The 23,668-nt window shown below is 43.1% G+C and overlaps 1 protein-coding gene across 1 annotated transcript in view; it reads left to right on the top strand.

Moving 5' to 3' along the window:
* The first annotated feature begins 4,768 nt into the window (after positions 1-4,768).
* The window catches only part of LOC124545523 (putative fatty acyl-CoA reductase CG5065), a 100,822-nt gene continuing 81,922 nt past the window's right edge, over positions 4,769-23,668 (top strand). Inside the window, exons 1-2 of the mRNA XM_047124471.1 lie at positions 4,769-4,994; positions 15,891-16,168. Of these exons, the coding sequence (XP_046980427.1) occupies positions 4,773-4,994; positions 15,891-16,168 (500 nt within the window). The 5' untranslated portion in view covers positions 4,769-4,772. The remainder of the gene's footprint in view (positions 4,995-15,890; positions 16,169-23,668) is intronic.

The following is a 23,668-nucleotide window of genomic DNA, read 5'->3' as shown; positions in this document are numbered from 1 at the left end:
AACCTAGCGAGCAAGCTACGCCGCGATGCAGAGCGCCTCTCTTGCAGAGTCTGCCACTTGAGTTTATTAAACATCTCCGTAACGCTATCACGGTTACCAAATAACCCTGTGACGAAACGCGCCGCTCTTCTTTGGATCTTCTCTATCTCCTCCGTCAGATCGATCTGGTACGGATCCCACACTGATGAGTAATACTCAAGCATAGGTCGAACGAGTATTTTGTAAGCCACCTCCTTTGTTGATGGACTACATTTTCTAAGCACTCTCCCAATGAATCTCAACCTGGCACCCGCCTTACCAACAATTAATTTTATATGATCATTCCACTTCAAATCGTTCGGCACGCATACTCCCAGATATTTTACAGAAGTAACTGCTGCCAGTGTTTGTTCCGCTATCATATAATCATACAATAAAGGAGCCTTCTATGTATTCGAAATACATTACATTTGTCTATGTTAAGGGACAGTTGCCACTCCCTGCACCAAGTGCCTATCCGCTGCAGATCTTCCTGCATTTCGCTACAATTTTCTAATGCTGCAACTTCTCTGTATACTACAGCATCATCCGCGAAACGCCGCATGGAACTTCCGACACTATCTACTAGGTCATTTATATATATTGTGAAAAGCAATGGTCCCATAACACTCCCCTGTGGCACGCCAGAGGTTACTTTAACGTCTGTAGACGTCTCTCCATTGAGAACAACATGCTGTTTTTCTGTTTGCTAAAAACTCTTCAATCCAGCCACACAGCTGGTCTGATATTCTGTAGGCTCTTACTTTGTTTATAAGGCGACAGTGCGGAACTGTATCGAACGCCCTCCGAAAGTCAAGAAAAATAGCATCTACCTGGGAGCCGGTATCTAATATTTTCTAGGTCTCATGAACAAATAAAGCGAGTTGGGTCTCACACGATCGCTGTTTCCGGAATTCATGTTGATTCTTACATAGTAGATTCTGGGTTTCCAAACACGACATGATACTCGAACAAAAAACATGTTCTAAAATTCTGCAACAGATCGACGTCAGAGATATAGGTCTATAGTTTTGCGCATCTGCTCGACGACCCTTCTTGAACACTGGGACTACCTGTGCTCTTTTCCAATCATTTGGAACCTTCCGTTCCTCTAGAGACTTGCGGTACACGGCTGTTAGAAGGGGGGCAAGTTCTTTCGCGTACTCTGTGTAGAATCGAATTGTTATCCCGTCAGGTCCAGTGGTCAGGGACTATACAAGGACGATGTACTTGAGGACAATATTATGGAAATGGAAGAGGATGTAGATGAAGATGAAATCGGAGGTAATATACTGCGTGAATAGTTTGACAGACCACTGAAAGACCTGAGTCGAAACAAGGCCCCGATAGTAGATAACATTCCATTAGAACTACTGACAGCGTTGGGAGAGCCAGTCCTGACAAAACTCTACCATCTGGTGAGAAAGATGTATGAGACAGACGAAATACCCTCAGACTTCAAGAAGAATATAATAATTCCAATCCCAAAGAAACCAGGTGTTGAGACATGTGAAATCAGTTTAATAAGTCACGGCTGCAAAATACTAACGCGAATTCCTTGAAGACGAATGGAAAAACTAGTAGAAGCCGACCTCGGGGAAGATCAGTTTGGATTCCGTAGAGATGTTGCAATAGGCGACGCAATACTGACGCTACGTCTTATCTTAGAAGATAGATTAGGGAAAGGCAAACCAACGTTTCTAGCATTTGCAAACTTAGAGAAAGCTTTTGACAATGTTGACTGGAAAACTCTCTTTCAAATTCTTAAGGTGGCAGGAGTTAATATACAGGGACCGAAAGGCTATTTAAAATTTGTACTAATACCAGAGGGCAGTTATAAGAGTCCAGGGGAATGAAAGGGAAGGAGTGGTTGGGAAGGGAGTGGGACTGGGTTGTGGCCTATCCCCAATGTCATAGAATCTGTATATTAACCAAATAAAGGAAACAAAAGAAATATTTGGAGAAGGGATTAAATTCCATGAAGAAGAAATAAAACCTTTGCGATTTGCCGATGACATTGTAATTCTGGCAGAGACGGCAAAGGACCTGGAAGAGCAGTTGAACGGAATGGACAGTGTCTAGAAAGGAGGATATAAGATGAACATCAACAAAAGGAAACCAGGAAAATTGAATGTAGTCGAATTAAATCTGGTGATGCTGAGGTAATTAGTTTTGTTATTCGGGGAGTAAAATAACTGATGATGGTCAAAGTAGAGAGGATAGGAAATGTAGACTGCAATGGCAAGAATGCGTTTCTGAAGAAGAGGAATCTGGTAACATCGAGTAAAGATTTAAGTGTCAGGAAGTCGTTTCTGAAAGTATTTGTATGGAGTGTAGCAATGTATGGAAGTGAAAAATGGGCGATAAATAGTTTAGACAAGAAGAGAATAGAAGCTTTTGAAATGTGGTGCTACAGAAGAATGCTGAAGATTAGATTTTTAGATCACGAAACTAATGAGGAGGTATTGAATAGAATTGGGGAGAAAAGTAATTTGTGGCACAACCTCATTAGAAGAAGGGATTGGTTGGTAGGGCACGTTGTGATGCATCAAGGGATCACCAGCTTAGTATTGGAGGGAAGAGTGTAGGATAAAAATCGTAGAGGGAGATCAAGGCATGAATACACTAAGCAGGTGTAGGACGTAAATTGCAGTAGTTACTCGGAGATGAAGAAGCTTGCACAGGATAGGGTAGCATGAAGAGCTGCATCAAACCAGTCTCTGGATTGAAGACCACAACGCAATGAAAGGTAAAATATTCGTCCAGATGAGACGACATTACGCCATTGTTATCTTTATAATTTTTCAATTCATTTGAATGTGGAGTTAAGGTTTTTGAGATCCTGGTCTTCAATTCTTTCGACACGCTTACAACTTGGCTTGCTCACGGTCATATTTTGGTAGTTACAAATGCATGTTATTGCATGACCACAGCTAATGATGTTTTCCAATAGGTATTCACCGTTTTTTCACATTCTGATCGATATGATATCTTATAAGCATTAACATATTTTGCACTACACTGTTAAGTGGATTTATCAAATGTTCGCTTTGACTTTTAGAATTGGCTCTGCATTACTTTTGCTCAGATTTTGTGCAGTGTCTTGTATTCTGCTTGATTGTACGTATTTTTCTTAGGCTCCGTTTCGTCCAAATATTACCAGTCTCAATTGGATTGCAGATAGCAACCGAAACAGTTGTCGACTTTCATTATGATAGGGAAATGTTCGCCTAGGCGCTAAAAGCTTTTCGCTTTAAAAAACTCTTTATTTAATAAACCGCATTAAGACCGCCGTGTCCTCCTTGACAATGTCAGGGTTCACTGTCAATTACTTGTAACAATTCAAGGAAAAAGCCGTTTTCCTGTAGTGTGAAATTCCTGAATGGTTTCTGAATGTCAAAGATTCTGCACCACAGACAATCGATATATTATGAAGAAAATTTCATTTCGGACGTGGGAAGGTTCACGAAGTAGTCTCTGGTAGTCGTATTCTACAGTGCACAAAGCCGTACTATGAGTTGGATATAACTTCAGCAAAATGGTTGATGGAAAAATCACCCCCTTCAGAGGATGGGGTCAGCTAGTGTATCTTTGTAAGTGATGGTGAATTGTATACACTCAGTTATTCCACATGAGTCATGTGTCATCGTGAAGGGCTTCGAGGAAGTGAAGTGTATTAAAGACTAGACCTGTTGCCAAAATATAACGTGCATCATGTTGAGAAGGGCTTCCCTCACTTCCTGCACTCTAATCAAAATATGTGTCGACAAATATGAGCCAGTAACTCCTGAGTTAAATGTGAAGTTCTTGGAACAGTGGTCGCACGACTGCCATCTGCGAGATTTTGCAGACGACTTCAGTGAGAGCATTGGGCCTTCTTTTTGAATATGGAAGAAAATTAACGTTTTTGTATAATAAAAGTTTTTCTGTACTCCGACTGAAAACATGTGCTGACACGTTAACTATGATTTAGTGTGTCAGCGATAATATGATTTATTGTTTGAAAATTCAAATAAAATTTACGCCTAGGGTGTTTTTGTTGTGTTTTCCTATTTCCCTTTGTAAATTAATGTTGATGCCTCGTTCAAGTAACGATTACAGAGAGGTAGGGATAAGTGAAATTTCATACACACATTTTACTACAGTACGATACAGAGATAAGAAATTTACTGATGGGGCAGTAACGTATTTAGCACAAAGCATGATAGAGAGAAACTTACTTACGAGATAATAGTTTAGATGCTTGTGTAATTTTGGAAACTATTACAGATGTGGAAATACAGTAAATTTCTGATTGTGTGTGTGTGTGTGTGTGTGTGTGTGTGTGTGTGTGTGTGTGTGTGTGTGTTTGTCTTTAAATTTACTGCCCACTATCAACTCTAATATATTTTTTAAATGTCCTACCAATATTTCCAATATTCTACATTCATCTCTCGATGGGTTCATCGAAAATATTAGTGTGCCATATGACCTCAAACTCACTGCGTCATCAAAAATGAGACGTGCGTTGATGACATCGTTGATAGGTCAATGACTGTCTGTGAAGGTCAGTGACCTAGGTTATGTAATGTTAACAATGTGACTAAGATGATCCAAAACTGACATAGCTATACTGTTTAACTATATTAATAAATATTGCATTCACTTATTATTTTGTAGCTTAGTGAGAAAAATACCTATCTGAAACACACTGTTTGAAAATTCTCGCTTCCGACTGCAAGTGATGAGAATTTTCTTTGTGGCAGGTGTCAGAAATGCGTACAGTGGAAGGAGAGGGCACCGACTCAGGTTCCCAGGTGGCCCAGTGGTTCGCCGGCAGGTCGGTGCTGGTGACCGGGGCCACCGGCTTCCTGGGCAAGGCCATCGTGGAGAAGCTGCTGCGGTCTTGCCCAGACGTCGGCACCCTCTACCTGCTGGTGCGGCCCAAGCGCGGACAGGACCCGCACGCGAGGCTCGAGGCCTACACCTCAGACGTTGTAAGTCATGCAGATGGGCCAGGCTAGTTCAAGCCAACATTGTGTTGCGACATTTGTCTGTAAGTCGAGGATGTTAGCGCCCTGGGAGCAGAGGCGTTTCACATCAAAAGATGCGTCAGCAACAGCTAAGTCTCTGGAACAATTTCTCTACTAAGCCAATTACGTCATTTAGTGTTGCATTTTTTGAAAAGAAATTTTGCTGATGAGACATGCAGCGTATTTGGGCAACAAAGAGGTCACTGTCTTGGCATGCTTTGCTAACCCATCGATGTTGGAGGTACGGACTTAGCATGGTCTGTTTACGCAGGTGTTAATAATTTCAGTGCTTATTTGGCGTAGCCAATAATTCCAGTTCTCATTTGTCGTAGCTTGACACTAAGCTAGGGAAGTAAGTACTGTGAACTATATTGAACATGGAAAATGAGATCGATACTAGGTCGATAGATGGAATTGAAGAGAAAGTGAACCTTAGGTCTACATATAATGTGAGCCTAAATCATTATAATGCAGAAAATACAGAATCGTCTTATATGAAAACCAGACATCCAAAGGCGTTCCAGAATCATAGTCAAAGTTCAGAAAACGAGGTATTAGCTATATTCGGTAATCCGCATATCTATCACTTTAATATCAAATTACAATCTAGTATATCTACCAACTATTGTATTTATTCACATTCGAGGGTTACTACTCATCTCCAAGTGACATTCTTACCATGATGCTTCTGGTTTCAGCAGTTGGAGTCAGAACAAGAAACCGTACAATCAGCCCCCTTCTCTGAGTCAGCCTTCATATCGCCTGTGCTGTGGATATTTCATTCTTCCTCACTCTAACTAGCCCGAAGGGCCACTAGTGTCTGCAGGGGAATCAGGACCAGTCAAGTATGGGGCAGAGGAGATGGTTGTCACTGTCAACTGCTCTGTGACGATTGTTGTTGTGGACATGTTACCAGTGACTTGGTCCCCAGATGGGAATGCGGCTTCCACAGCTGGTGGCAACAGTATGACCTTCAAAGGCGAATCATAGTTTACAGCTGATGGTAGCAGTTTCAACTCCATAGTTGTTTCATAGCCCATAGAATGTGGTGGACATATTCTGTGAGAGGTAGTCGCAGTCACGTGAGGAGCTTCAATGGGTAATGTGTTGACATATGGAGGGTAGTGGTCCCAACCTGGGACTCCCGAGAACACCGTCAGTAATATTGACAGCCTCAGATGGGCACTTGAGGCCAAACAATGTAGTATCACATAAATACATCACGGCTGTCATTTCCCAATCACAGCCACAGCTGATTTTGATGCACCACAAGGTGCCCAGTTGCTATTTCAAACATTTGATTCCTGCTAGGACCAGTGATGACCACAGGTCAACTCTGGTGTTTGTCCATATCTATGATTCCAGGTTACAGGGCCCATGCAGTAGGTAGTATGGGCTGGTGCAAAAGATTGGAAATTGCACACAGCCTGCGACCATGCGGTATTTTGGTCAGGGTATGGTCGTGTACAGGGGTGGATCTATAAAAGTGAGGTTCCTCAGAGGTTGAAATTATCACCTTCAGTTTCATTTGAATGTTCTGGCCTCCTACCATGCTTTCAACTTTGATACACAGTCGAAATGATACACATCACACCTTGACAATGCCTTTCTTCTTGATATCCCCCTGAATGCGAGGATCTGAGACTTCAGTGTAGTCAAAGTATAAAGAGCCTTCAAATGAAAAGGTAGGAAACAAGGTAGGAAACGTCGTAACAACCAAACTGGTTGAAATTCAGATATGTTACTTTGCGATAATGTAGTGAGACATCTAGGGGCGTGAATGCAAGATCTGGCTTGGTTGTACGTCTGTATCACCCCCGCCCCCCCCCGCCCCCGTCCCCGCCCCCGTCCCCGTCCCCCCTGAAAGATTCAAAGCTATGCCATCAGCAGGCAAGGTGAAGTTCGCCACTTTTTTCGACGTCTGAGGTCCAATACCCATCAAATTCCTCGAGCACGGAATAACCATTAACAGTGACGTGTACTGTGAGACAATCCATAGCCTACTGAAGTCCATCGATAGCAAAAGACCTCAGCTGCTCAATGAGGGAGCGATTCTGCTGCACGATAACGCGCGTCCACGTATCTCCAATGTCACACACAGTGTAGTGGCCAAGTTCAAGCAGGAGCAGCTACACCACCTAAAAAAGAATCTCAGAGGGAAGGGCTTCAACTGAGATAACGAACCGAAGGACACAGTGGAAGAGTCGCTCCTGCCATAACCAAAGGAATTCTGGGAGCAGGTAATCCGCCAGCTCGTGAAACAATGGAACAGTTGTGCTCAGGTCCCTGGTGATTATTTTTAATAAAGACTTCACTTATAACCACAGTGCTGTTTCCTACATTTTCTTTTGAACATCACTCCTTCATACTGTTTCTTCTGTGACCATAAAAATTAGCTTCTGAGTTATGTTAACAGGTAACATGCCGGTTTTGGAGTTTGGGGTTGGGGCTCTGAACAGATGACGCAAGCATGATGCGCTAGTCTTACTGTGATTTAACGTTAGTTTATTTTCTGTAAGCCATGAACTGAGGTCACGTACCGCTCTACTTGAAACCGAGTCAATGTTGCACACAACATCCTTTACTACCAAGCTAGTGTCTTCAGCAAACAGAAATATTTTAGAGGGCATATCATTTATATAAATAAGGAACAGGAGCAGCACCAACACTGATCCCTGGGGCATCCCCCACTTGACAGTACCCCACTCAGATCCCACATCACTGCCATTATCAACATTGAGAATAATGACCTGTTGCTAAAGTAAGAGGTGAGCCAATTGTGAGCTACTCCCCTTATTCCGTAATGGTCCAACTTCTGGAGTAATATTGTGTGATCAACACAGTCAAATGCCTTTGTTAAATCAAAAAATACGCCAAGCGTTTGAAACTTTTTGTTTAGCCCATCCAGTACCTCACATAGAAAAGAGGATATAGCATTTTCAGTTGTCAAACGACTTCTAAAGCCGAACTGTACATTTGATAGCAAATCGTGTGATGTAAAATGATCAATTAACCTTACATACACAGCCTTGTCGATAACTTTTGCAAACACTGACGGCATAGAAATAGGTCTAAAATTGTCTACATTATCCCTTTCTCCCTTTTTATAAAGGCCGGCCGAAGTGGCCGTGCGGTTAAAGGCGCTGCAGTCTGGAACCGCAAGACCGCTATGGTCGCAGGTTCGAATCCTGTCTCGGGCATGGATGTTTGTGATGTCCTTAGGTTAGTTAGGTTTAACTAGTTCTAAGTTCTAGGGGACTAATGACCTCAGCAGTTGAGTCCCATAGTGCTCAGAGCCATTTGAACCATTTGAACCTTTTTATAAAGCTGCTTTACTACTGAGTACTTTAATCGCTCAGGAAACTGACCATTCCTAAAGGAAAAATTACAAATATGGCTAAATACAGGGCTAACATATGCAGCACAGAAATGTAATATTCTACTAGACCATCATAACAATGAGAGTCCTTAGTCTGCAGTGATTTGATTACTGTCTCAATCTCCCTCTTGTCTGTATCACAGAGGAGTATTTCAGACGTCAATCTCGTAAAGGCATTTGCTAAGAAATTTGTATGATTTCCTGTAGATACTAAATTTTTATTTAATTCACCAGCAATGCTCAGAAAATGGTTGTTAAATACTGTACATATATCTGATTTATCAGTAACAGAAATATTATTACTGCAAACTGACTTTATATCGTCAACCTTGTGCTGCTGACCAGACACTTCCTTCACAACTGACCATTTGGCTTTAATTTTATCCTGTGAATTAGCTATTCTATTTGCATACCACATATTTTTTCCTTGATAATAACATTTTTAAGCACCTTACAATACTGTTTGTAATGGGCTACTGTAGCTTGATTGTGACTACTTCTAACATTTTGATATAATTCCCGCTTCGTTCTTGATCCCACTAGTCAGCCAACTGGGCTGTCCATTACTACTAGTACCCTGTTCAGAATGTTCTAATGGAAAGAAACTCTCAAAGAGCATGAGAAATGTGTTATGGAAAGCATTGTATTTATCATCTATATTATCAGCACTATAGACATCTTGCCACTCTTGTTCCTTGACAAGTTTTGAAAAACTCTCTATTGCTGTTGGATTAACTTTCCTACGTAGTTTGTAATTAAATACGACATTGGTTAGAGTACAAAAACCTTTTAGTGTTAAAATTTGTGCATCATGGTCTGAAAGGCCATTCACCCTTTTACTAACAGAATGCCCATCTAGTAATGAAGAATGAATAAAAATATTGTCTATGACTGTGCTACTGTTCCCCTGCACCGTAGTTGGAAAAAACACAGTTTGCATCAGATCATATGAATTTAGGAGATCTACCAACATCCTTTTTCTTGCACAATCATGTTCAAAATTAATATTGAAGTCACCACATAGAACTACTTTCTGGTACTTCCTACAAAGCGAATCAAGAACCCTCTCTAGCTTAAGCAAAAATGCTCTGAAGTCAGAGTTAGGGGACCTATAAACAACAGCAATTAGAAGTTTAGTTTCACTAAATTCAACTAATGCTGCACAACTCTCAAATATCTGTTCAGTGCAGTGTCGTGATACGTCTATGGACTCAAATGAAATACTGTTTTTTACGTACAGAGCCACTCCCCCACCCCGCAAGGAACTCCTTGTGAAACAGCCAGCTAATCTGTAGCCCACTCACAGAAATCACAGATTTTTTGACGATGAGGGCGATCACACAGGAATTTTCAAATGACTCTGTGACCAATGAGCGGATTTCTGTCACTAGAAATTGAACAATTAGTAGAAAGCTTGTAACACCTCCGTTCTTATCCCGACCTGATCTGATCGAATAGCAGCCCAATATTTATTATTAACATGACCGTGAACCTAATGGGGCTGGTAATCGGAATTGACTGCTACAGAAGTTGTTACTTTCGAGTTCGTCCTGTTCAATACTATAATACTGAATGTATGGTAATAAGGAACACCAACACAGTTTTACTAGCTACGAAGTTATATTCTTCTCAAAACACAAAAAGGAGACAGCCACTGCATTCGTCATACGTACCTAATTACGGCTAATCTCAGCACAGGCTTTCTTCATTTTCTATTGTCGTCACACGCTAATCCATCACTGCATCCAACACTGCAATCCAAGGTTAGACCGGCGCGGTAGACGCGGAACTAAATATCGGCACTAGTAACGTCACTGATCACTTTTATAAAGATACTTCATCACTTTCCCGGTATTTATTAATTATTTAGGGGTCTAACCACAGCGATGGTGACACCCTTCTCGGTTAAAAACCTGTATTCCAATAATGGCCTCCACACACACACCATTCCCACCAACCACTCTGGCGCATCTTGACACTCGCTCTCGCAAAAAGTCACAATCGATTGTTCGCTCTATCGACCTGTGCCGGGTGCAGAGTTATAGTAAGGGCCTACAGACCCCTTACAAGCTCCAACCGTTATTTACAGGGACTTGGAGACTATGTTGAAAAATAGCAGATGTATCTGCATCACTTTGAATTGTAGTGCAGCGTTTAATAATACCGTGCAGCTTACTTTTTAAGCCTCCTCATAACATTTTTTCACATGAGAAAACAATGAAGTTTTTGATATAAAAATAAGTAATAACAGACGGTGTCTCCTTTTCTATTGAACGATAATTCATCTGAGCAGCTGTTGCGAGTTTTAGTCTTTTGTAGAATTGGTTGTTGAATGTCATTTGAGTAATTGCTAGGCAGCATTGTGCCAGTGCCATAGTGTGAAGCATCTGCAATGAGGACTAAATGTCTGGCGAGTGTAAATGTGCTCCACCGGGAAGCAGAATCTTCCGAAACCCCCAGCTACTTATCCATCACCCTATATGAAGCTAGTCGCTGACAACTCGCCAATAAATATTTTGGATAATAAATTGGTAGTTATTTATGTACCGTAACGATTAAATCTTTATGACTGGATCTATGTGTTATTATTATTATTTTAGGTGCATATGGACTCTATCGCATAACTTAAGGCTGTTATGTTTCAATCTTCAGAGTTTCCAATTAGCTCTCATTTTTTCTCCATAGTTTCTTTTTCCATTTTCAGGCCACTTTGCCCCTGGTCTGGTGGTGACTTAATTCTCTGACAGCACTCCACAATTGCTATGTTTTAGTCTGTATAAGTTTCTGTTGAAGATATCTAGTGAATTTAAGTGAGACTTTTCTAAATCTATTTTGACCTCCTGGATCTAAGATATGGCTTTAAGTTGTGTGCAAGTCGCACTTTCGAGACTGCGTTTGTTTGGTGGGGGAGGGGGGGGGGAGTCTGTACGTATGCTAATGTGCTAATAATATTTCAGTCATGTTTTACTTACATCTGCCATGAGATTCGCTAGTTTTTATGTTGTTTTTAGAGACCGTCCTCTGTTCTTCTGCTCCTTTCTGGCCGAACGTCTTTGTTAGAATTCCGCGTCCTTCTTTTAGGATATCATCCACATCATGTCTGCTGGGGAGTGTAACCGTTTTGTTAGTGCACAAGCCTACAGGACTGATAACTGTGTTACAGGCTATTATTTTCGGGCTTATGAAAATTCGTCTTTTGTTGTAGATGTTGCACATTTTACCATAACTCGCATAAGTTTCTCCGTCCGAATTTTCTGTGCCATTTTTTCTCCCTCTGTTGCTGTTGTTGTTGTGGTCTTCAGTCCTGAGACTGGTTTGGTGCAGCTCTCCATGCTACTCTACCCTGTGCAAGCTTCTTCATCTCCCAGTACCTACTGCAACCTACATCCTTCTGAATCTGCTTAGTGTATTCATCTCTTGGTCTCCCTCTACGATTTTTACCCTCCACGCTGCCCTCCAATACTAAATTGGTGATCCCTTGATGCCTCAGAACATGTCCTACCAACCGATCCCTTCTTCTAGTCAAGTTTTGCCACAAACTTCTCTTCTCCCCAATCCTATTCAATACTTCCTCATTAGTTATGTGATCTACCCATCTAATCTTCAGCATTCTTCTGTAGCACCACATTTCGAAAGCTTCTATCCTCTTCTTGTCCAAGCTATTTATCGTCCATGTTTCACTTCCATACATGGCTACACTCCATACAAATACTTTCATAAATGATTTCCTGACACTTAAATCTATACTCGATGTTAACAAATTTCTCTTCTTCAGAAACGCTTTCCTTGCCATTGCCAGTCTACATTTTATATCCTCTCTACTTCGACCATCATCAGTTATTTTGCTCCCCAAATAGCAAAACTCCTTAACTACTTTATGTGTCTCATTTCCTAATCTAATTCCCTCAGCATCACTCGACTTAATTCGACTACATTCCATTATCCTCGTTTTGCTTTTGTTGATGTTCATCTTATATCCCCCTTTCAAGACGCTATCCACTCCATTCAACTGCTCTTCCAAGTCCTTTGCTGCCTCTGACAGAATTACAATGTCATCGGCGAACCTTAAAGTTTTTATTTCTTCTCCATGGATTTTAATACCTACTCCGAATTTTTCTTTTGTTTCCTTTACTGCTTGCTCAATATACAGATTGAATAACATCGGGGAGACGCTACAACCTTGTCATACTCCCTTCCCAACAACTGCTTCCCTTTCATGTCCCTCGACTCTTATAACTGCCATCTGGCTTCTGTATAAATTGTAAATAGCCTTTCGCTCCCTGTATTTTACCCCTGCCACCTTTAGAATTCCCTCTGTATTTCATCTAAATACTTGAAGTATCGAACATTCTAGATTTTTCCATATTCTGTGATCACGTTTTGAGTAGAATGTTTCGAGCAGGCGTACTTATATTTTTTGGAAGGATATTTCGAGGCTACCTCTTCAAGTAGATTCAATGAGAGTTTCTGTTTAATTCCTGACGTTTCGTTGTCTGCTACTATTGAAATATCGTGTGAAAAAGCCAGCCAAGAAACTTGGATTTGACTTTTAGGTCCTTCAAGTCAGACGGGTTTCCAATACTTTAGGTTTTTGAGTTCTTTTTCCCACTCACAGATGGCTTGGCCAAAACCAGATTAAGGGGAATAAGACACACACCGCCGCCATATCAAACACCGGTCTGGTCGCTAATGGTTCTGATATCCCACTCATGGACTACGCTTTCTAGATTGCATTGATGACGTTTTTCTTTGATGAGATTTGGGGTTCTCAGCTCGAGTCCTAGTTCTTCGGGAACGATAAAAAAGGGCTGCCAATCGACTGAATCATACGCCTTCTGAAGTCCACAAAGTAGTGTATGATTGGGGTATTCGTGATGGCTTTGTATTTTAATGTTGTTCTAAATTGAATGCTTGTTTTCTAAAATTCCGATCGGTTTAAGCCGGCTTGGTATTCGCCTGTTTTGTGAGCGAGCTGCTCCTGAGCTTTTTTGAGGATGCGTGTTGACAGTTTTGTCTGTAACTTGCGGAAATGAGATTTTTCGATAGTTATTTAAATCTGTTATTTACATCTGTTTGGTCATACTAGTTTGCACGGTAATTTATTCAGAGTGTGATGGGTATATGTGCTGACTTTTCTATTAGTCACTTAGAACGGTGTACTGAACAACGTTAAAGATTGGTTATACCTCCAAATACGTGTGACAAGAGCAAGCCATTAAGGCTCATTTTTCCTGGACAGCAGGTCAGGTGCCGTAGTGTGGACACGTGCACACCAAACGGTCGGTCTATACTGGCAGGCGTAGTCCACTTAGTGGTTCTGTAACGACCATGCAGGAAACCATCAAGTAGCAAAATACAACACGTTTGTGGGATGACTGTTCACCACAGATGTGCGTACCTGTTAAAGGTACCACATATAAAAATATCTACACTTATACCCACTACACGTCGTGTACAACGACAGTCAGGAGGAAAGGTACTTGCTCTGAGCGGTCATAATATTAGTGGTTCAGAACAAAAACGTCATATGAACATTTGTCCTGTTCTTGCCAGGATATGAGAAAACCAATAAAAACAAGGGGGAACGAAACAAGTGCAGCTGACAGCAAATTTAACATTGTGATCTAACGTTTCGTTCAGTTGTGTACATTTCTCAGAAAGGATGTTGGAAAAGTTCGCCATCGACTACAGAGAATTTTGCAGCTCTTGTAGACAGCTGTTGTGTTATTGATCTCAGCTCATTTGTATAGTCGTTTACTTGAGAACACACACTTAAGATAAGAGCCCGAAGTGTGCATTGAAATAGTCGGTAAAAATGATCATTGAAGACAACACTGTGTAGGTTAATGACACTTCGATTGTATTCACATGTGAGTGCTGGTAAAGGGCATGAAACTGACGCCTATTCAGACAGCTATAGGTTGGATACGGTTAAGAAGAGGGCGTACGTTCATTTGCAGTTTGTTGTTCAGAATCACTAACACTATGACCTCCCAAAGAATATACCTTTTCTCCCAATTCATCCCATACGTTGTAATGTTAACTTACTACACATGTCAGGTTAGATATAAGAAAGGGTCTATAACCCCCAATCATGCCTAATGAATAAATGTTGTTGTTGTGATCTTCAGTCCTGAGACTGGTTTGATGCAGCTCTCCATGCTACTCTATGCTGTGCAAGCTTCTTCATCTCCCAGTACCTAATGCAGCCTACATCCTTGATGCCTCAGAACATGTCCTACCAACCGATCCCTTCTTCTAGTTAAGTTTTGCCACAAACTTCTCTTCTCCCCAATCCTATTCAATACTTCCTCATTAGTTATGTGATCTACCGATCTAATCTTCAGCATTCTTCTGTAGCACCACATCTCAAAAGCTTCTATTCTCTTCTTGTCCAAACTATTTATTGTCCATGTTTCACTTCCATACAGGGCTATACTCCATACAAATACTTTCAGAAATGACTTCCTGACACTTAAATCTATACTTGATGTTAACAAATTTCTCTTCTTCAGAAACGCTTTCCTTGCCATTGCCAGTCTACATTTTGTATCCTCTCTACTTCGACCATCATCAGTTATTTTGCTCCCCAAACAGCAAAACTCCTTTACTGCTTTAAGTGTCTCATTTCCTAATCTAATTCCCTCAGCATCACTCGACTTAATTCTTCTACATTCCATTATCCTCGTTTTGCTTTTGTTGATGTTCATCTTATACCCTCCTTTCATGACACTGTCCATTCCTTTCAACTGACCTTCCAAGTCCTTTGCTGTCTCTGACAGAATTACAATGTCATCGGCGAACCTCAAAGTTTTTATTTCTTCTCCATGGATTTTAATACCTACACCGAATTTTTCTTTTGTTTCCATCACTGCTTGCTCAATATACAGATTGAATAACATCGGGGAGAGGCAACAACCCTGTCTCACTCCCTTCCCAACCACTGCTTCCCTTTCATACCCCTCAACTCTTATAACTGCCATTTGGTTACCATACAAAGTGTAAATACCCTTTCGCTCCCCGTATTTTACCCCTGCCACCTTCAGAATTTGAAAGAGAGTATTCCAGTCAACATTGTAAAAGCTTTCTCTAAGTCTACAGATGCTAGTAACGTAGGTTTGCCTTTCCTTAATATTTCTTCTAAGATAAGTCGTAGGGTCAGTATTGCCTCACGTGTTGCAACATTTCCGCGGGAGCCAACCTGACTTTCCCCGAGGTCGGCTTCTACCAGTTTTTCCATTCGTCTGTAAAGAATTCGCGTTAGTATTTTGCAGCTGTGACTTATTAATGAATAAAAACATAACTCAACTAAACAAATATTGGAATGTACTATAAATCTGCAGTGCCATTGTCTCTGAGAATTACATGGCTGCGCTGCTGGTGGGTGCCAGCAGTCAACATGCCCTGCCCCAGCACGGTTTTCAGCATGTTTTTGCCATGCGCACCAGCAGTCAGTGCAGAGTACCGTCGGCGTTCCACAGGTGTTCTCGAAGCTGCGGGAGGAGCGGCCCGACTTCGCGCGCCAGCTGTCGGTGGTGGCCGGCGACCTCAGCGCGCCGGACTTCTGGCTGGCGGAGAAGGACATGGCAGCCCTGCGGCGTGACGTCAGCGTCGTCTTCCACAACGCCGCCAGCGTCCGCTTCGACGAGACCCTGCGCCAGGCCGTCACCACCAACGTGGTGGGCACCAAGCACATGCTGCAGCTGGCCGAGCAGCTGCCCAACCTCCAGGTGTGTCACCAGTCACCAGATGAGATGATGTTGGCTGGTCATAGAAGCCAGACATTTAAGGTTGCCGTTGCAGCTGAACGTCGCAAATGTTCTTGTCAGTCCCCTAATATCTTCTATACTTGTGTCCCTTACACTTTTTTTTTTTTTTTTTCCTTTATTGTAATTCAATTCCCCATCGGGGCGGGCTGGCAGCAGCATATGCGCTGCTCTTCAGCCGAAAGACATAGAACAAAACAATAGAAGACATTTAAAAACAGCAAAGGAGAGAAGAAGGCGAACATAGATATACAAAAGGGAGAACATCATGGAAGGCAATATACAAAAAAAACGGGGTGAATGTAAAATGGAGATAAAAAAAACTGTTTCAAAGTAGCACACACAAAAAGCCACACTCTGCGACGATTAAAAGAACACAAGGCACAGTATGACTGGAGCATGAAGGTGTTGACGGATGGCATAGCACACTGACGGCGAACCTCAAGGCAGTACACAATTAAAATCACACCTCTGGACGCACACGAGAAATAGCACGAAACACAACACTGACGTGGCACACTGATGATGATCAATACAGAGGATCTGCCAGGTTCAAGGAGATGAGGGAGACCTGAAGAAGGGAGGGAGGGGAAGAGATGGGGGAGGGGAATGGGGGTCGCTCGGAAGAGGGCCAGGTAGGGAGGGATGTGGGAAGGAGAGAGGCAAGTATGGGGTGCAGGGTCTCAGGGGAGGGGGGGATGGAGGAGAATCCGCTCTGGGGGAAGGAGGAAAGAGGAGAAGGGGGCCCTGGGGAGGGGGGGGGGGGGACAAGGCCGGGTTATAGTTGGAAGGAAGGGTATATGTCACGGCGAAGTTCGTCATCCGGGAGGGGGAGGCGTTGGAAATTGCCTTGATGAAGGAGAAGGAGGGTGTGGAGGTGGAGAGAGGGAGGGATACAGCGATAGAGGCGCGGCAACGGGCGAGGGGTGGAGAGGAAGGAGGAAACCAGAGGGTGGGGGGGGATCAACCCTGCGAACAATGTAAAGGATGCGGAGATGTTGGAGGAACAAGAGGAGGTGGGGGAAGGGGATCAGTTCATACAGGAGCCGTGTGGGGGAAGGAAGGCGGATACGGAAGGCAAGGCGGAGCGCATGGCGTTCAAGGATTTGGAGAGCCTTGTAAAAGCGGGTGGGGGCGGAGATCCAGGCGACGCTGGCATAACAGAGGATAGGACGGATGAGGGATTTGTAGGTGTGGAGGATGGTAGAAGGATGCAATCCCCATGTCCGGCCGGACAGGAGTTTCAGCAGGCGGAGGCGGGAATGGGCTTTCTGCTGGATGGTCAGGAGATGAGGGGTCCAGGTGAGGAGTCGGTCAAGGGTGAGGCCAAGGTATTTCAGGGTGGGGGTGAGTTGGATAGGACGACCATAAAGGGTGAGGTAGAAATCTTGGAGGCGAAACGAGCGAGTGGTACGGCCTATGATGATTGCCTGGGTTTTGGAGGGGTTCAGACGGAGGAGCCACTGGTTACACCAAGTGGTGAACTGGTTAAGGTGGGTTTGGAGGGTACGTTGAGACCGTTGAAGGGTAGGATAGAGAGCCAGGAAGGCGGTGTCATCAGCATATTGGAGAAGGTGAACTGGTGGGGGTGGCTTGGGCATATCAGCTGTATACAAGAGATAAAGGAGAGGGGAGAGGACAGAACCCTGGGGGACGCCAGCCATGGGATAAAAGAGACGGGAGTTGGTGTTGTGGAGGGTGACATAGGAAGGACGGTGCGAGAGGAAGGAAGCGACCAGACGGACAAAATTGATAGGCAGGGCGTAGGTTTGGAGTTTAAAGAGGAGACCGGGATGCCATACACGGTCATAGGCATTTTGGAGGTCAAGGGAAACAAAAATGGCGGAGCGACGGGAGTTGAGCTGGAGGGACAGAAGGTGAACAAGGTTGAGGAGTTGGTCGTCAGCAGAGAAGGAGGGTCGGAAGCCACACTGGGTAAGGGGGAGGAGGTGGTGTTGAGCAAGGTGCCGATGGATACGGTGGGAGAGGATGGATTCAAGGACCTTACTGAAGACGGAGGTGAGGCAGATGGGACGATAGGAAGAGGCGGCAGAAGGGGGTTTGTTGGGTTTGAGGAAGAGGAGGACGCGGGAGGTCTTCCACAGGTCAGGGTAGAAGCCAGTAGAGAGGATGACATTATAGAGATGGGCGAGGACAGTTAGGAAGGAATAGGGGCTTTCTCGAAGGTGACGGTAGGTGACACAGTCGTGACCAGGGGCCGTGTTGCGTTTGGACTGGAGGAGAAGCTTAATGTCTTGTGCTGTGATGGGAGTGTTGATGTCGGAGGGGGGCAACTGCCCCAAGTACTGGAGACTAGGAGCAAGTGGAGCGACTGAGGTATCAGCACGTTCCATGACGGTGGGGAAAAGAGAATAATCAAAGTGGGGATCATCGGGGATGGAGAAGACCTCGGAAAGGTGGGAAGCGAAGTAGTTGGCCTTACTGAGGTTGTCTGGAAGGGGGCGATCATCATGGAGAAGGGGGTAGTGGGGAGCGGAAAGGGAACCAGTAAGACGATGGAAGGCAGACCAGTACTTGGAGGAGTTGATAGGGAGGGTGGCATTGAGTCGTGTGCAGGTCTGGCGCCAGTCCCGGCGTTTCGTTGCTGTAATAAGGTTCCGTACGTGTCGCTGTATTTGCCGGTGGCGTTGGAGTGTATCCCTGTCACGAGTGCGGAGGAAGGAGCGATAGAGGCGGCGGGATTCACGGAGGAGGAGGACAGCCCGCGGAGGGAGAGTGGGACGGTGTGGGTGGATGTGTCCCTTACACAGCACTTAGGCTAAATGTACAAAAGAATGCACAGTTCCAAAGAGAGCGCAGCTTGTGTTCCTGACTGTTGACTAAACTGATCAACTAGCCACTGACGTAGTTGTGTTCAGAGTGGTATCAGAAACACCTAGTCGAAGTTGTGTGAAGAAATCCTGTGTTTCCAAAGTGAAACAGGTAAGAATCATGTTTCAGCTTTCTCGATGTATTTCTGGTACTTTGTGTGGTGTGCGTACTGTAAGACCTTCGGTACACACACCATCAGATTATTTGACTTGTAGCTCCAATGAAGTAGGCGAGTGTTAGCAATATGTCTCATGGTCTTATTGTGGCGTTTTTATCTTCTGCCGTTAGGTCAGACGATAGAAATGCCACTTGCACGCTTAGAGTAGCAGATTGACGATGACCAACTTCAAACAGAACTTGATTAATTTTCACACACATTATTTAAAATAATGAAAAGCGTAGTTATTATGTAACTTGATTCTGGATGCTGTTTACAATTGATAATCTGAAGATCCTTTGGTCTTGGTACGTTAATCTTATTCTCACATATCTCTGATACTTGACAAAGTGTCTATACATTTCTCTTCATGGCTATGTACAGGAATATGATAATCTTATTAGTTGCAGACTGAAACTTGACTATAGACTAATGCAGACTGATGCAGACTGACTAATCATAAGTCTGTACACTCGTTATAATACCTCGAGCATTCAGGTATCACTGCGCGAGTGTGATCCGCGAGGAGAAAAGGTTCTACTTTGGCAGCAATCTCATTGGCGGCGTTACATATTAATACGCGGATCGGCGGTAGTAGAATTTGGTCCGTCTCCAAGACAGCGCCATCTCGTAGTGCGGAGATGGACGAGCGCTGCGCCTGCGCTGTTGTGCTTAGCGGGGCGCGCTCTAGTGGGAAAGTTGTGTACGCGCTGACTACGCGGAAATATGTACACAACACTTTGTTACAACACTGTATGCAGTACACACGAGCAATAGGCTTTAATTCTTAACTGCATTTTGAAACGCTGGCTCGCAATCCATCATGCTGCATCCACATGTTTTGCAAATGTGGCGTATTCTGCCATCTGTTGACTCCGCTTGGAATCATTGTTTCTGTATGAATGAGCGTGCGTATAATGTCCCCAAAGAGTGCGTTTGTTCCTTTTATGGTTGGTTGGTCGGTTGATATGGAAGACGGGACCAAACACCGAGGTCATCGGTCCCATCGGATTAGGGAAGGATAGGGAAGGAAGTCGACCATTCCCTTTCAAAGGGATCATCCCGGCATTTGCCTGAAGCGATTTAGGAAAATCACAGAAAACCTACATCACGATGGCTGCATGCGGGTTAAACCGTCGTCCTCCCAAAGTCCAGTGTGCTAACCAATGCGCAACCTCGCTCGATCTCTCTTTAGGGTAAAAACAAATTTGTACCTCATGAGTGTGCTCTGGAGTTTCAAGGATAGGTTTTGTTTCTGACTGACTTAAAATTAAATCGGACAGAGAGCTCATTAAACTGATGAGCTGCTCAGTGAGGCCAGACAATGAATTGAAAATGGAGAAAGCAAACAAAGGTTGCCGCTGCTCTTGGTGCGAAGCAGTCTGCTTTAAGGAAAAAAACTGAAAGCTGTGAATAGCGAACATAAATTTTGGCGTATCCAGATGACTGGATCCAGTGCATCCAGATTGTGGTACGAACAGTGTTCTTCATTTGAGAGTGATATTGAGTTCATTTGTGACACCTGCTAAATGCTTACTCTTTGGGCATGTTTTGAACACTCTTAACCGCAGGTGAATGAAAGAGTGCGCATTTCCAGTTTTTTGTATTTTTGAAAAACTAAAAGTTATTAGCTCTCCGTTGCTATAGTTTTCTGAACACAGGATTTTGTGTTAATAAATATAAACCTAAAATAATTTTGTTTTTCTGTTGATAATAACCCAGATATTTACGGTTATTCCTTAACTGCGCACTCTTTGGTATGGTTCCCCTATCACATGGTCATAGCTCTGTTGATAAGAGTCACCCTTGCTATAATGAGGATCACTACGATTTGAACAGTTATGAGATTTTAGAGCTTCCAAAATATTTTTCATTAACTGCTATTGTGAACTGCGTACCACACTTAATCACAAGCAATATGAAAATAATGACATAACTGAAATAGAGTAAGCCACACTCTCATTCCACATACACCTTTCTCCCTCCGCGTCCACCCTCAGATATTATCTTCTCTGTCCTCAAATGTTAGTCAGTCAGAGGTCAGCAAAGACAACAAATTCTTACAATGATAAGCTCCAGACAGCCAGTGGTAGACGACAGAATGTATTTCTCAGTCGCTTCGTGTGATCAGCTATGCATCCAGTGCATGAGCACAGTGCAGTACGTTCTGCCCCACTGACTTTATACCATATTGCACAATGTTACAGTTTCGATATACTGCATTCTCTGGCACAAATAACTGTCTGCCAGTAAACTAACATAATTTCTGAGATTTATCAGATAACAACATAGGACCAGTTACCCAAAATATTATAACTTTCTGAGAGGGATATGACAGTTCTGTGCCTAAACAATATAAAATACACACTAAAAACTTTATGCTTGAAATTGAATCGTAAGGGAATACTTGTAAATTAGAAACTAATCTGACTCGAACTAGACATTCTCTTAATGCACTGAGTTGATTTGATAATAAAGACTAAACTATAGCTTTATTGCATAAATATTTACTGAGAATTTTGGCTCAAATTGTGACCTTCTAACTTGGACGTATAACTATGCACAACAGCTGCTCTGTGAAAGTGTTCCACGTCTCATCGACTCTTGGAGCGACGAATTTACCTTACATGCTGAAAGAAAATACTAATGTTCGCAGTATGCATAGCATTAATTGTAGCAAATTATGCAATTACGAGTTTTTGGGACCATTGAACAGAAGATGTAGTATATTATTGGCTTAGGTCGAGAAACTGCTAAATACTCTTATGTACACTGTACTGTAAACATAAATAATCAAAATCAATGGGGGCTACAACTGCAGATGTACACAAGGCCGACAGCTGAAGGCACACACACTGTGTTTCTGAGGTACCAGTCACACCAGGCTATACATCAGTCATAGTTAGAAAAGCACCAAGGGAGAGAAAGTATATTATAAAGAAAGAACACAAGAACCAAGGACATCCATGTAGGCCTGAAAACTGTTGAATTACTAGTCAGCTGCTAACTAGATTATGATTTAATTACAGAACTCACAGACACCAGCTAATCCCAGTTCCACATCTATAATATGAACAAATCGTGGCTTTAGTTGTGGTCGTTAATTAACACAAAAAAAGTTGCCAATACAAAAGATAGTGAATACACGATACATTTACTAGTTCGAGAATACAGCCCATGTATTTGCCATGAAACAGCTGTAATATTTCGGTATACAGCTCTTTGGACACTAGCCGACCTTTGACCTTTGGGTTCCCTACATTCACAGGCAGCTCTGTGGGAGCAAGAGTGGTGGTGTTGGGATACTTTTGTCAGAAACCTCACAGCTTCATCACCACATACACACACTATTTCACGCACAACCACCTTTTCCTCTTCCAATCACCAACCAGCATTTTACCACCATAAAAAATGAAATTCTAGTTAATATGTCCTCTTGGGCTGCTATCTTGTTTTAATAGTTAGCATTCACAAAACGCAAGAAGCTTCATCAGCAGCACATGCACATGTGCACACCCACACAATCAGACACCCACACAAGACACACACACACACACACACACACACACACACACACACACACACACACACACACACATTTTGTTCTTCATTAACAGTCCAATATTTACCGCCATTAGAAACGAAACGATCAATATGCATTGCAAACTTCTCTGTTCCCAGTCCCCCACTTGGCATAAAAACACTGGTTCAGTCTTTGTTCACACTTGGTACAAGACACCTCTGGCCCGCACATTAAAAATCACATTATTTCCAGCTCTAAATTGTCTGTACTTAGGCAACAGCCTTCCCACAATGGTAACACTGGTTCCCGTGAGATTACCGAAGTTAACATCTGCAGTGGCTGGCTAGTCCTTGGGACCATCCAAGTCTGCTAAGCGCTGTTGGCAAGTGGGGTGCACTTAACCCATCTAAGACCAACTGAGGAGCTACATGAGGAGTGATGGCTGCAGTCACAAAAACTGACTAAGTCCAGGAGAGCTGTGTGCTGACCACATGCTTCTCCACATCTGCATCCAGTTAAAGCAATCGGCTGAGGCCGACACGGCGGTCGGTCGGTACCGTTGAGCACTCCAAGGCCTCTCGAGATGAGACCAAATGGACTGCAGTATTGTTCTACAACTGTACAGAACACATGTGGCTCACTTAATGCCACTACAGATGTAACTAACAGATTAAGTCACACTTGGCACTGTCTGTAATTTGATATGTGTGCAGACGTAAAAAGCGTCCTTTAAAGAAATAGAAATTCGTCTGCATTATTTGCCAAAATACGTGAAGATTTGTTCTAGAACAGTACAGACCATGTGTGGCTCACTTATCGTGTATGAAGACAAAACTCAACTGCCGTTCAATCATTGTTCCCACTTGATGCATGGCACAATGGACCTTTAAATTAAGTGCCACAATGTTATTTCACATACGTAAATTGGCTGCATTTTTTATCAAAGAATCGGCTTAGTTTGGCTAACACCAACACAGTACC

Source organism: Schistocerca americana, chromosome 8, assembly GCF_021461395.2.
Source record: "Schistocerca americana isolate TAMUIC-IGC-003095 chromosome 8, iqSchAmer2.1, whole genome shotgun sequence".
Lineage (NCBI taxonomy): Eukaryota > Metazoa > Arthropoda > Insecta > Orthoptera > Acrididae > Schistocerca > Schistocerca americana.
Note: the sequence above shows the minus strand (reverse complement) of the source record. Positions and strands in the feature narration are given on the sequence as shown.